At 46.0% G+C, this 15659-nt stretch overlaps 1 protein-coding gene across 3 annotated transcripts in view; it reads right to left on the bottom strand.

Moving 5' to 3' along the window:
- SLC6A9 (solute carrier family 6 member 9) overlaps window positions 1–15659 on the bottom strand; it is a 52699-nt gene that overhangs the window by 19036 nt on the left and 18004 nt on the right. The window contains exon 1 of one of the 3 annotated variants that reach the window (XM_081865527.1): window positions 7925–8028. The exons of the other annotated variants lie outside the window; for them this stretch is intronic. Coding sequence (XP_081721653.1) covers window positions 7925–7960 — 36 coding nt within the window. The 5' untranslated portion in view covers window positions 7961–8028. Of the gene's footprint in view, window positions 1–7924; window positions 8029–15659 lie in introns of those variants that run through there. 3 annotated transcript variants of the gene reach the window in all.

Consider the following 15659-nt stretch of genomic DNA (forward strand, 5'->3'; position numbering starts at 1 on the left):
CCCTGGTCCAACAAACCAAAGAATAAGCTATGAGAACACAGACTCCTGCCTCTTCCCTTTTCTCTTCCTTAATTCAACATTTCCTTGTTTCCTGAAAGAGTTTCCAACAATATATGAACTAGGAAATGATCATTTGAGTGATCCCTGTCAAGCAGGATAACAAACCATGGACTGCTATCCTGGTTTGTAGGGATCATTCAAACCACAGTTTCTTAGTTTGGACATCATGGTTCGGATGCCACCAGTTTAATAACTTAAGTAGTACTGAATTAAAGTCCATGTGGGATAAAAATGAAAAGTCTAAAACAAGCTGGTAGGCAGACACACACACTTTCATTATCAGTTTATGATTCCAAGCTTCTGTTCTGACTTTGTACTTGGCAGTTCTAGAGTGGCATCTGTCTTAGCCTATTGCAGCAACAACAAAAGGGTCTTGTGGCATCTTAAAGGACAACAAATTAATAAAGAGAATTACGGCATAAACGTTTGTGGACTACAGTTGATTTCATCAAGTACATAAAGTTGCAGGTATATCTTCACATGGTTATTTGGGGGGGAGGTTTTTGAAGAATTGCAAATGCTGATGCCAGAGGTAGTAATAAATTGTGTAATTAACAGTGGTAATTTACAAAACAGTTGTTGCTGATAACACAGAAACCCTGACATTTGTAAGCTAGGTTGCACGCAGAGTGTGATAAATAAGCAATGTCCCAAATTTCCAATTCAGTCAACAAATTATAGCACTGAACCGTTGATGAATTCAGTGGTTTTACACTGCAATTTCTCTTTAAAGCTCTGTGATGTCCTTGGTTTCAGCATGCATGCACAGGGGCCTCCTGTACTGACATGGTGCAGCTATTTCATCACACTACACTGGTACAAGATGCCTCTGTGCAGGTATAAATGTATCACCTTACGTGCCAGACAATCATGATGAAAGCTACCAAATTCTTGGTCTGCTGTGGAAGCACAGGTTTCTACCAAATTCTACCTCAGGCAGAATTGTGAGCCCTCCTTAAATGCTGTTTGTTAAGTCTGGATTTCCTCCCCATACATAGGCAGTGCACCAGGAGTGGGTGCAAACAGTCACCATTCTCCAGACACTTAGCTTGCCTCTCTCCCATTACTGAAATGCTGTGGTTACTTGAGGGGGGAAATGAATTTTTAAATGTTCACCTCCCCAGGAAGGCTCTTTATCCCTGGTGTGCTCCTGAATATAGATTATTCCTGGTGCTGCCACTATCCCCATATGAGTGCGGTACTATACCTTTCCTCATTATTTGTGACTATTGCGGAAATACCAATGCCTCAATGGAAAAAAGCAAATGCTGCAAATGTTTTCATATTCAGCCGGAGCCATGTTGGAACTGATCCTGAGCAATAGTTTGAGGTGGCAAAACTAGGGGAGCCATTTACCCTGAATCCCCATGGATGCCATTAACCTGCTTCTCTCTCTTCTTGCTCTAACAAAGCACAAAAGGGGAAAGTACTACAAACTTCACTTTTTACTTACAATGCTGGTGAATTCAAGAAAAAGTGTGTGTGCATCTATATTCACATACATGCATGATTTTGCATCCTCCTACCTGCACCCATCAAGTCAGGACTCATTCACACTTCCACATGCCCTGCTGCTTGCCCTCGGGGAAACCCAATCTTTACTGCTGAATTGGAGCAAACATCAGTTGGGTTTTTGTCCAGATTGACATTTGCTCTGATTTAGCACTAAACAGCAGGCTTTCAGGAAGTTGTGGGGCATAGGCAAAACCACTCAGACCCATGTTTTCCAGGCATGGGACAAGCGGAAGTGCAGAAATGTAGACGAGCCCTCAGTTGCATAGCAAATGTGGTACAAATACATACTGAATTTGACTCAAGTGATGACACAGATCAGAGAGTCACCCATGGTTTCTCCTAGAGACACAGCAGGATTTCATAGGCATGAGAAGGGGAAGGAAGTTCTTATACCACCTCATGCTCATCCATCAGGACTCCCTGGCAAGAGCTACCTTTCTTATGCTAATTCACCTGTTGGCTCAACTGGTAGGCCTCATGGGTGAGCTTGTAAAGCCACTGGGCTGCTTCCAGAAGGAGGCTTCAATCAGGCAACAGGATTTATGCTAGAGAAGCTCCTGTCAGCTGCACAGCCCCTTCCGGCAAGTGGTTCCCAAGGGACATGCTGCCCTTGCGGTGGTGAAGGAAGAGAAGCAGGTCTGGGCTAGAAGCCAGGTGGCAAGGAAGGCTTAGCTAGGAGCCAAGGGAAATCCCTTTTTTGATCCCAGCTCACTCATTGCTTGAGTCAACTGGAGCCTCACCTGACCCCCACTCATTACCCCACAAAGCCTCCAACTCTGGGGCAGTGCAGGCAAGAAGACAACTAGCTGCTCAGCTTATATCAACAACAAGAAGCCTAGAGCATGCTGGAGTCAAACTGTTCCTAACATGATGCCCTCAGTACCAAAGGGAACAGGAAAGATCATTTTGGAGTACCAGTGGGTAGAGACTGGGCACAGAATGTTCATCCTAGGCTAGGAGCTGCACAACGTGTGTGTTTCTAAATATTCTAGTGGAAGTCAGGAGGAAAAGAGAAAGCAGCAGATATTACCAGATAAGCTTTTCCCAATTCCCCCAGCCTTGCTGGTCAAAGGGCTCCCATGATCACCTTCACATACTGCACCTTTATTGCACTGAATCAGTGTTGTACTCAGTATACAATGGGTCAGAGGGGAGATGACCTTTCTCAACTTATTGAGGGTTCTATGCTTCAGTCTGAAGCCCAAACATTTTAGTAAAAGTCACATGGGACACCCAGCAGAGGTGCTGCTACCCAGGTGTGTTCTGAAGGCACAGGAGGTCACCACTTGGCTGATGCTAAACAGGTTTGTGGCTGGATTGCCTGAGAACTACATGCATGCCTCCCTGGATCCCATGATAGAAGAAAGGAGGGATATAAGTGTAATAAAATAAAATAACATAATAGATGCTATTCACACAATATGTGAAAGTATATTTAATTGGAGGGAGATGCCTGAATCAGGAGATGTTGAAAGAGTGGATTATTATGCCAGTGAGAAGTTAACATTAAGAATAGTGAATCCAAGCATCAAATTAAATATTATTCAGTGTTTGATAGACAGGGCTGATCTTTTCTTTTCTTTGCCTTCTTTTGCTACAACCTTTAGACTGCATTCACTATCATTCTATAGATTTTCTCCTTCTCCAACACATATCAAGTATGAGCACGGGGGGGGGGGGGGGGCTTCCCATTTCATTTGCTCCCAAACTTGAATCCTTTTGGTGTAGGAAGCAGCACTTCCAAAATGGTGCTAGGCAATAAATTGCGGGGATGGAAGAGACAAGCTGCTTTCCTAGGTGGGATGTTTTCTCCGCCTCATCCTTCTCTGGAATTGCAATAGGGTGGTGGCACTTTGGAAAAAAGATTACATAGATCAATCAGTCTTCCTCAGCCTGCTACCCTCCAGATGTGTGGGACTATAACTTCCATAAGCCTCAGCTAGAATGGCCCATGGTCAGGAGAGTGGGCATTATTGTCTACTAACATCCAGAGGGCCACAGATTGGGGAAGGTTGTCCTAGATGGATGACTAAAAAACAAACTTGCTTGCCATGTGCATCCTTGGTGCCATCTTGCAGGCACTTTCCCACCTGTCAGTTCAGGGGCTAGAGCTCTTAAAGTTAGGGTCCAGGGGCAGCATATTTTGGAGAAAATCTGCCACCCCTAAATTGCTCTTCAAATTCATTCCCTGTGATGGGGCTTTCAGCTTGCCTCAAGATTGATTCTTGTCACTCTGGTGCTTCTCTGTAAGCTCACCTCAGCACTATTCTATATATTTCCTCCATAAATTATTTGCTTATATTTTGTTGTTGTTTAGTCATTTAGTCGTGTCCGACTCTTCGTGACCCCATGGACCAGAGCACGCCAGGCACTCCTGTCTTCCACTGCCTCCTGCAGTTTGGTCAGACTCATGTTTGTAGCTTCGAGAACACTGTCCAACCATCTCGTCCTCTGTCGTCCCCTTCTTGCTTATATTACCACCCTCTTAATTCAAAATACCGTATGGTTTAATGGATGTTGAACTAAAGGGAGCCTGATGAATGGACAGAGGCAGCAAATCAAAGGCTTGTGTCAAAAGTAGCACTGTCCAGCATGCCAAGAATAGCCAAAACAGGTAGAAAAGAATAAGGAACTGAGGTTGTGCATCCAAAAATAAGACTTATGCCACCACAAGTTCTATACACACACACACAGCTCTACAAGGTGACATTGAATTGCATTTGGCCCAGTGCAATTCAAACATAGTTTTGAGCTGGGAGCAGGATGAATTCATTATGCAACCCATGACCTCAAAGCAGCTACAGAACCACCTGTATGATCTGTAGCAAGTTCATCAAATCAGAAATCTCACTTTGGGTAAACCTTTGAAAGGAAATGTTGCTCCACACTGCAAAAGAAGTCACCAATTGTGATGTCCCTCCCTCCCTTCATGTACTGATGAGCAAACTTCTTTTTAATCACGGAAATTATTTGTCTGCTTCACTGACTATAACAACGGTTTGGACTCCATCTGGCACCCAGGCTGAACCTTAAATTGCTACAGAAAGCAACTGAGGGTAAAACATATGACCTGATTAAATCTATGCATCAACCCATCAAATGCAGGATAAAAATAAATAGGCAAACTGAGGTTTTAAAAGAGGCATAAAGGAGTGAGCCAGGGACGCAGCACTCAACTCTCCTCACTCCAACCCATACACAAGCTGCAACCACAATCCATCTGGCCTCAGACTTCCTTTAATTGGGATAGTTCAGCTTTGTTAGCTATCACATTCAGTGCGACAGCAAGGAAATCGACTGCAGTATATGAGCCCCACAAGTCTGGTTGGGAGATAACACATACTGTGACCATCCAGGATTTTGGGTAGGTGGGATTAACTTAGTCAAGGTTTAGCCCATGTACAGGCAATTCGTGGCTCTCCAGATGCTGGACCACAACTCCCATCAACCCCAGACAACATGTCCAATGGTCAGGGATGAGTTGCAGTGCAGCAATTATTTGGAGGGCCCAGTGGCAGACCTTAATTTTTAGGGCCCTGAAGCTTGAATTGTTATGGGAGCCCCTTTGCAACCAGCAATTAGGTCTGGATAACCACTGTTATCTTCTTCAGTTGGGTTGTTTACAATCTTTACAACATCCATGCTACTGACTCTCAAAACTCTGAGAAATATATACAAAAACAAATAAATAATCAATCTGAGTCATGCAACTCAAATTGAGTCTACTAGACCCATTTTTTTTTTTTTAAGCAATGTGGATGAAAGTTGCTTCTGGGGCCCCTCTGGGATTAAGGGCCCTGAAATGTAAACTTCATTAGTTTCGTAGCAGATCCACTCCTGGGTTCCCCATCCCTGGTTTAGGCTCTTGCCTTCAGAAGGGTGCAGTCAAGACTGATTCACAGAAAAGTAGCAATGGAAACTCAGAAGTCTTTGCCGAAGGGAGAGGAGGGGGGTATCCTAATCATGATGGCTCTGGTTGTGATGCAAGCAATACATTTGCTTGCAGGTGTTGAGATTTGGTGAAGTTGGTGTTCCATTTTTTTAGAGACAGTTCCTAGATATCATTCTTAAAAAGGTGAAACCTGTTTCAAGGTGCTATGAGAAAAAACCAGTAAAAGGTCCCACCCCCAATAATCTTAATTAATGAGTTGATTTTTCTTTTGTACTTGTAGTCATTCTGATGCTTCATTTAAAGTTTCATAGTATATTTCTTGGTACATCCAAAACTAAGGGAACTGAACATGATTTTCATTTTTTAAAGTCATTCTTGCTGGCTGTGGGACTTCTTCTAGAAGTGCAAAAATGCTGTGTTCCCCTTACCGCAAACCAAGTTGCAGAACTTACAAATTGCAGCTGGCTTCCAGTATTTGAAGTTTCTTGCTTGTATTGATATCTCTTGTAAAAATGATAGTATAACCAAGTCAGTATTAATACATTTTTTAAAAGGTTCAATTTCCTCTTTTAATTTTATTGCTGACAAATCACCAAAAATATGACTATTCACCCTATACTATACTTTGTGTTGAAAGCCATGCATATAAAGGTATTGTTTGCTTGTGGCTGATGCAAGACATTTTGCTGCCTTTGGCAAAAGACAAAATGGCGTCTCACCATTCCATGTACAGAAGCCAACTAGATTAGTATTTAAATCTTATTTCAATACTAGCAATGGTATAGTGTCCACCATACCTGACGGCAGCAGACTACTTCTGTGGTTGCAGGATAGGTCACAAGGCAGCATTGTCCACAACAAAATGGTATGGTCTAGGAACTCACTAGGAGGAGAACCCAAGGGGCTGCTGTCATTGCACCCCAGCACCTGGTAAATTAGACAGTCACATCACTCTGTCTAATGGTAAGGCCAGCTTTGTTGACGCCTCTTCTTGCTTTTAGTTGTTTTCACTTTTAAAAAGTTACTGAGAGCATGGATCCTGCAATCTGTTTTAGGAATCCCTCTGTTCAAAGGCTCAGATAAATTCCTTGTCCAAACCCCTGACCACAGACACTGTCCCAGCAGAGCAATCAGTGCATCTGTGTTTGAAGCTTCCCCTTTACTCCACACAGAGCATCAAAAGTTCTGGACAGGTGTTACTAAGAAAAGTGAGGGGAAACTTCTTGGCTCCATGGGCCAGATCCTTAGCAGAATCTGGTCTAGTCTCACAGGCCAAATTTGACAGGTGGGTGAGGCTTCCCACCTGTCAATCACCTGACTGCACAAGGGAATCAGTGCTTTGAGGTCTCAAAGCTATGACTTCAAAGCACCACATGCAGCTAATCCAGCAGGCTTCCGATCCACAAATTGGTGGTGGGCAAGCCTGTTTTCCCTTGCTAATTCACAACAAGGAGTGCACTTCAAGGTTCCTGATTGTGCATTGGCAGCTGCATCTTACCTGCCCCGCACCTAACATCATATATGACATCAGGTGTGGGGCAGCTGGGGTGGCTGGCCGTATTTGAACCTCTGATGAGCCAAGTTTGGTCCGTGGGCCAGAGGTTCCCCACCCCTGTGCTAAAGTGAGCAGGAAGTGGAGTTACCAATAGCTACATGGCCTTTACAGCCCCTCATGCAGTAAATACTGTTCTCTGGCTCTCTCTAGAGGCCACGGGGAAACACAGCAGCTCCCCACACCTCCAGCTGGCAAATGTTATTTAATGTATATAAGCTGTGAGGGTACAATGGTGACCCCAAAGGTGTAGGGCCTGAGCAGTGCTGGAAAGCATTTCCTGCTAGCGGACAACACAGACCATAAGGTGATGGAAGCGAGCACTACAAGAAAGCAAGGGCTAGAGGCCTCAAGAAGAAAAAGGCCACCTTACTGAAGTCCACAGCAGGGGGGATAATGCACATGTGCAGCCACAAAAGTTTATTCACTCACACCTACAACCATAACCAACCTTAAATGCAGACTTTCTGGCTTCATAAAGCGGATGGAATGGCAGCCAAGGAGCAGCCCCCCCTCCCTGCACTCCTGTATGTTTATGGGCTGGAGCCCCCAAACTGTTTTATGCATCTCCACCCTCATGAGAAACAGCCTGGCAGTGATGCCTGAGCCACACTGAGTCTGGCAATTCCTCACCTCTTTGCGCTGTCTCCCCGGGAGCCAGCACAAAGAGGCTTTGAGAGAGTGTGGTTACCAGCTTTCATTGAGTCTCCGGCATTAACTTCTCCCCTTTACCCCCTTTTTAAACTTGCTGTGGCAGCCGCAGCAACAGGACCCCCTCGCTTCTTTGTGGAACTCGAACACTCACACACACTCACACACTCACATGAATCCTTCCTCCCCCATTGGAAAAACGGCTCCCTCCCCTCCCCCTCACTTTAGGGCTTTAGGGAAGATTCCCCACTGACCTGCTCTTGGGGGCAGGGAACCCCTTGGCTGCTCATTCCCGGTATCCTGGGGCGTTGCTAGAGCTGTGGCTGTTTGCTGCCTCCTTCACATCCAGCCCCGCTGCTACTGGGGCGGTAATGTGCTTGCCTCTCCCTCATGAACTTGGCATTACTCTCAGCTCAGTTCTCCCAGCACCATGCTGCCCCCGCCTGCCCAGTGCCCAGCACCGCGCTGCCCAGCACCCACCAACATTCTATACCCAGCCACATGGCTCCCCTCTACTGCTGCAATCTCTCCCTCTCTCTCTCTCTCTCTCACACACACACACAGAGGAGCCCACACTCCCAGAAGGACCTAGGATCACCCATTTCCTCTGCTATTAAGGCTGTATACACCCCACCATCACCAAATCCTGGGAACCATAGTTTATCCATTCACAGAGCTGCGATTCCCAGCACCTTTAATGAGCTACTTTTAATGTATGGCGCACATGCAGCCTAGTCTCCACTCTCATGGACAAAAGGTGGCTCCTCCTAAGAAGTGATAACCTACAGTACACAGGGAAAGCTCATCATGTTATCTGGGAGATCTGCGGTCGGATCTTCCAGTGCTTTGGTTTTCATTAAAGATTGGGTCAGGGCAGAACTGCTGTGAAAAGCAGCGTGCAACTCCTCTCGCTCAAAGCATTTCCCCTGAGGCTATTTGTACCACTGCAGAAAGTGTACTTGGTGAATGATGAACAAACGTGAATGAGGTAAAGACTCAGAGGGAACAAAGAAAGAGCGTGGAATCCCAGCAAATTCCACATGCTTTCAGGCTACAAACAAATGAAGCTGGAGGGTGCAAGGCAGTGTCAGGATATATTTGGCCAGCATGACTAAACCAAGCAAAATGAGCCTGGAGGTCTATCCCTGTCGTACAGCCCATATCCATTTGCTTTCCAAGGGTCCTATGTGGAATTGCTCTTGTGAGGCACGGATGTACTTCATTTTCCAAGTGTGGCTCATTCCTTCCCAGCATTCAGTATTCAGATCCCACTGAACCAGAACCTAGGAAGCTGCCATATACCAAAGCCAGGCCATTGGTCTAGCTAGCTGCGTAGTGTCTACATTCAACTAGCAACGACTCTTTAAGGTTTCAGCCAGAACACTTTTCCATCTCTACCTGGAGATGCTGGGGACTGAACTGGGTACCTTTTCTATGCAAATGGTTCTCATTATATCCACTGGCCTGTGGAGCTAGCTATAAGCACCTTCAGGTAGAGATGCAGCAAACAGCTCCAGGGCAGGAATCTGGCTTACCTGAAGCTGAGACTTGCATGCACAGCAACATGGAAAGCTGCCGTATATCATTTAGCAACATCTGGATAGCTCAGTTGTTAGAGCATGGTGCTGACAATGCCAAGGCTGCAGGTTTGATCCCTGTTTGGGGCAGCTGCATATTCCTCCATTGCAGGAGGCTGGACTACAGGACCCCTGGACAGTTAAGTCCAGTCAAAGGCAACTATGGCTCATCTTGCTTTCAGGCTGAGGGAGCCGGCGTTTGTCCACAGATGGTTTTCCAGGTCATGTGGCCAGCATGACTAAACCACTTCTGGAGCAATGAAACACAGTGACATAAGCCAGAGAGCATGGAAACACCATTTACCTACCTATTTATCTACTTGCAAAGATCCTTAGGGTCCTTTGCAACTCTACAATTCTGTGATCAAGTCAGACCCTTGGGCCCACCTAGATCCCCCCTCCTGCCTTTCCCAGGGATTGAACCTGTGACCTTCTGCATGCAAAGCAAATGTTCTACCACTGAGCTACAGCTCCTCCCCAACATCCCCAACTCTGACATCCCCGCCCTGACTTCCCAATTCTATTTGGAAATGGAGAGAACTCTGGGATGCAGGGCTGAAGGAGCATGTGGGGTCTCTTGCTCCGCTTTGCATCCAATAGTGGCGCAACCCTTTCCCATTTGCCCAGCAGGCACTCAGTGTGGTGAAAGAGCCAGCTCAGCCTGACCTCGCCTAATGAGGCCTCATTAGCAGCATCCAGCTGTTGGCTGCCCTCCCTTTCAATTAGCTAGCACTAGAAGGAGGGGGCTGCCTCACAGATGGGCTCAGACCCCACAGCGCTTGGGCAAGCAGCCGGGCGCCAAGAGGGAAAGGCAGCCAGGAAGGGCTTAAGTTTTTCTTACTCCTGCGGTGAAGGAGACTCCACCCGCTTCCGCCCCCCCTCCACCGGCCACAGGCAGCCCCTCCCAAGCCCAGTGCGGGCTCAGCGCCTGTGCTTTCAGCCTGGCCCGGCTCCTTGGAGGCAGTAATAGCTGGCACAGGATTACAGTCTTGCTGGAGTCTGCAGAGGCAGGCATCCTGGGCCCAAACAGATTTCATAACAACTCATTCACAGTGCTCACATACAGTATTCCTTGCTGAGCTATTTAAGTCTTGGCTTGGCACACACCCCTGGCCTTATAGGGACTTCTGCCTGCACCCACCTGTTGTAGGGCATCCCAAAAAGCCCAGCCAGTCACAGAGCTGAGAAGAACTCAGAGCTGTAAAGAGACAGCTCTGAGACGTGTACATGTACGTGTGTGTAGCCAGGCTTGAGTCTAGTTCTTGGCATGACAGTGTAGGTCTTGCCCCACAGCCAGCTTAGCCCTCTGAGGTCAATGGCAACTGTACGCAGCCGCCTGCCGCTCTGCAGGGGCCTGTATATAGCACCACAGTCTGCTTAGGATACAGCTATCTAGCACTGGGCCTGGACTGGTGTCGAAGGCTTGATTGTGAGAGCCAATGTTCCTCTTTCTCCTTGCCACCCTTGGATGTGTGTGTGTTCTGTAGCCATGCCTTGGCCAAGTAGCTCTGACACTCAGAGAATACCGAGAACTATGACAAGATGGTAGGTTTGAGGTCCCAGGTGGAAGATCAGTGCTGGGGCAGCCCTATGAAGCCTGCCTGCCTGGGGGTGGGGCCACCCTCGGCAAGGCTGCCCCTGAAAGGGGCACAACACCAAAGGGGGCAACAGCAAAGGGGAGTTATCCACTGTGGGGGTGGAACAAGGTTGTGAGCCAGCCCCCTTGTGTTAAAGTTATTGTTTTCACAGGGATGTGGTTTTAACTTGGATGGGTGCTGTTTTATTGGGAGGGTGGCGTTGTTTTAAATTGTTTTTAAATGTTATATGTTAATTTAGATTTTTCTATTTGTATTTGTGGGTGGTCTGGAGTATTGTTTAGGGGCTTTTGTTGGGGAATGTATTGTTTATTAGTGTCTATACTGTACATCACAATTGTTTATTGTTTTGATTATTTTTATCATATATATTATTTTTATCATATATCTTACAATTTTTTTGCTTTGTATATTGTAACTTTGTGTTGTGAAGTGCCCTGAGACCAGCAGTATGCAAATTTAAATAAATAAATAAATAAATAAATAAATAAATAAATAAATGGAAACCTTTAGGCAGGCATTTTGCTGGATACATGGGTTCATGACATAAATTTGCATTCAATCTCCATATGCTAACTTAAATGTATAGATATTTATGGGAAACTAAGGTAGCGGGTGACTAAGGTAGCTGGTTCACCGGTAGTGAACTCTGCAGTGTGCCCAGCTGTCCTATATGCAAACTGGTTTTTTAAAAGTCCCCCCCCCCCCAAAGAGGCAAAGGAGTAGGCGATCCAGAGCCTATTGCAAAAATCCTGGGGTTCAGCAATACCCCTGCCTGCAGGTTCTCCTTCCAGTAGAGAAAGGCTATAGCACAGTGGCATGCTGACAGTCCCAGGTTCAATTCCTGGCCTCTCCAGGCAAGGTAGAGAAAGATCTCTGTCTGAAACCCTAAAGAACCTCTGCCAATCCTTGTTGACCATATTGGGCTATATGGACTGACCTGGTGTAAAACACTTTCCTATATGTGAGTCTGGGTTTTGCTCAGAGTAGACATTGAGTAAAACTAGCTATCACTCATTTCCTTAAACCATTCCATTCCTCACTGAGACCTTCTGACTTTGTATCACAGTGGTATTAGGGTGCAGGAAGGCAGGGTGAAATCCACTCTGTGAATGTGCAGTGCTGCTAAATATATCCTAATCCCCACCATGTTTTAACAATGCCTCATCTTTGGTCAGTTCCGGCTCTTTGGGTGGATGAACCAGATATGCTTAGATTAACTTTCTGAACCTTTATCCCACTATCTTGAGATGCAAAGGTTCCCAAAATTGATTGAGGTAGTGGCCAAGGGAAAAGAGCAACAACTTATCCAAGTGGAAAGGGAAGCCTATCCAATAGTGCAGACCTCACCAGCCTGGTGCCTTCCAGATGTTTTGGACTACAAATCCCATTGGCTGGACGGCACCAGATTGGTGAAGCTGCTTTAGGGACAGAGCCATCCCAGGTTGCCTTTCCTCCAAGAACCACATGCCACATCCTGCTGCTGCTCTCCCTTCCTCTTGATGTCATCAAAGCCATCTCCATGGTAACCATTTATGAAGTCACCATGCACTGAGCTGACCATCTGGTGACAACAATGAGCAACAGAAAAGAGGGGAAGTTAAGATGGCACCACAAATGTCTTCTATTTTCTCCAACTTGGGCTCCTCATAGGGGCACCAAGAACTTGATTCTCAGTCTCCCCTTTTGGACTCAGTCTGACCTGCCTTGTTCTTTAGGGACGCTCTTGTTGTCTTTACTGCTTTTGATAGAATGCTAAGCCTCACCACCTCCCCGACTATGGCTTCGAGCACCCCAGCTGTTTCCTGAGCATCAACTGTCCAAGGAGCCCAATGAGGCGTGAATGAGACAGCAGAACATGGCAGGGAAGTGCAGAGAAGGGGGGGAGAGAGACCAGATGGGGTCTGGGGGGCTGCCATTGCTACACATGGACAAGGCATGGTCCAGTGATAAGCTGCCACGCGTGGGGGCAGTCGGCATGCAATACTAGCTTAGAACCAGTAAGTCCCACTCTGCAAAACCTACTTGCCACCACAGCTGCAAAAGGCAAATTGAGGGTCATGCCAGCAACAGAGTCTGATTCAGCCAGAAGGTGGAGCTTGACAGGATAGGCAGGATAGGAATCCTATGTCAGATATAAAAGCAAAGGGCAAAGGAGACACATTCATTCTTATTAGTTACATTCATTCTAATGCAAAGAAGGAAAAATACAGTTGGCAGAATGATAATGCTTTCCGTGCAGATACAAATGTCTTACATTTCAGGAAATCAGACATCAAACTGCAGGGTGAAACTGTGCTCTTGGGGATGGCTTATTTTTAATGGGAGATACTTATGACCAGCACACAGAAGGAACATGCTCAAACATTTCAAAACTAGAACAACCGTGTTCTGCAAGGGCTACATAAATCCTGGATGGGTCAGTCTCAGGAAACCCAGCCTGGCTAAAAAATCTTGAGCTGAATGGAAGCTTAGTCATTCTTCTAAATTAGAAATAAGTACAAAGACTTTATTCTACCTTAAACCTTAAACCTTAAACAACAACAAACAAAGCAAGAAAGAGAGCGTATTTTCATTTAAAACCACCACACAAGTATTTGTGCCATATCACAGAAGAGCTTCACACTGGGTTTGGGGTTCCATCTTTGAGTCCCTTCGCTGTCACTTCTCATATTTTCCTTGGAAATAAATCCAGCACAGGAATCATGGTGTACAAGTCCATGTCACCTACTATCACTGCTTAGGACAATGGTGTTCTTTGCTAGTCTCTGTGGTCCAATAATCTCCTTAAAGTCACATCATGTACTGTGTCAATCTACATCGTAATAACTGTGTTACAGGGCCACATACCTGTCTCTGGACATCTTTGGGGTGTTGGTGGGTGTTGCAGTGGCCTATTACAGGTTCAACGGGGTGTGCTCAGGTGTATTATCTGCCGAGGAACATGTATAAAGTCTAAATGAATGTACACTGAAACTCTCCACAAAAGATTCTTTCAGTTGCAGACTTAGCTTAATTGTTTAGAACGATTCCCCTGTGTACACACACACGCGCGGCTTGCACCTTTTGGTTTCCATGCATTCACAACAGCACACACACCCACTTCATACAAAGGGATTTGCACATCTCTTCTCCTGATCCCCACTGGTATATCACCTTGAAGCAGGTCAGAGTTTCTGGCATGCCCTTCTTACTCCCAGTTTCTCAGTTGTGTACACGACAAGGATACATACACCCTACAGGAACCCAGGAAGAGTGGGAGCAAGCTTTGGAAGTGTTTTAAATTCCTAGGCACATATTTATTCTCAGGCTCAGCATATGAAGGATGAGAACAGGTCCTGACCAAAGGCTCCTACGGACAAGTAGATTTCCAGATGAGAACAGGAAGGGAATAAATCTGGCCACAGCCTGTATTAGAGCTGTACTGGATAAATGTAATGCATACACAGAGCTACCTGGAAACATCTGCTGGTAGTTCAAAATGCAGGAGCTAGACTTAACAGGTGCTGGTTTATTCGGGACATGCAACTCCTCTTTTGTACAAAGTACATTGGGTACTAGTTTGCTTCCAGGCACAATCCAAGGGCTGATTATTGCCTTTAAAGCCATTGATGGTTTGGAGCTTACACAGCAATCCAAACCCTCTTGGGCCTGGCTATGGTGGGGTTGGATTGAGTGGAGCTACCTTTCAACTCAGCACTGATGCCTGAGCTTAGCCTTCCACTGGAGTAACTGCCCACTGGCAGTTTCTGCACCAGCAGCAGCCGGTTGAAATCCCCAGAACCTGGGTGTTCCAAGTGCAGGGAGGTAGTAGAGCAGCGCTGGCCCAGAATCTGCTGGATCTTGAGCTGGTCTTGCTGCCACCACCTGATGGCATCAGGCTCAATCCTCCTCCATGCCCCCCCCATCCATATGTGTGCTGCCACCACTGCGAGCAGCTGGGCTGCGGATGCTGCTGTGGCTCTGCTGCTTTGCACAGCCCTGCCAGAGGGGTGGGGAGTTGGGCTGCACTCATAGATACCTAAAGGACTGCCTCCTCCCATAAGAACCCATCCAGCTTCTATGTTCAGTGGGAGATCCTGTTCCTCATGGCCTCTCATCTTCAGAAGTACAGCAGGTGGAAACAAAAGAAAGGGCCTTTTCTGCCATGGCACCCACAATGTGGATTGCTGTTCCCTAGGATATTTCACTCACCCTCTTTTTATTTTTCACTCTTTTAGATACTTTTCTTGTTCTAGGAAGCCTTCACCATGCTTATTATGAGATTTTGTTTTGCTTCCCCCATCCCACCCCACCCAGAAATTGTTTCTGTAATTTTACACATTTTTAAAATGTATATGTTTTATATTTTTAATACATTAGCCATCACGTGTTTCATGAAAAGGTAAAGATGGGTACGAATCTTAAAACAAATAAAATAAAAATTGGTCACACAACTGAGTAAAAGAATCTAAACAGATGGGCATATAACTTCAGTTGACATTTTGCTACGGCCAGGCTTCCAACGAATTACTCAGAATGCAGGTGAATGCTGTGAACTGAAAATCTGGCCATAACTTCACCCATCCTCTTAAAAAGGGACAGTAAAGGCTCCTACCATTTCTGTTGTACAGTGTGAATGGGGGAGCGGTGGTAATAACTTCCAAGACAATAGCTGCAAACGAGTACTATATATTCCATTACAGACAGCTGGAGTATGGGTACATTCCTCACTGTGTATGTGTGGGGCGATAATTTCACCTATAACACTGAGAGGGACAGTAGAGTGGCATGCCATTTCTATTATAAAATAAGCTCGTCGCCTCATCCCTCACCCT

This window comes from Podarcis erhardii (assembly GCF_964252035.2).
Source record: "Podarcis erhardii genome assembly, chromosome: 6".
Taxonomy (NCBI): domain Eukaryota; kingdom Metazoa; phylum Chordata; class Lepidosauria; order Squamata; family Lacertidae; genus Podarcis; species Podarcis erhardii.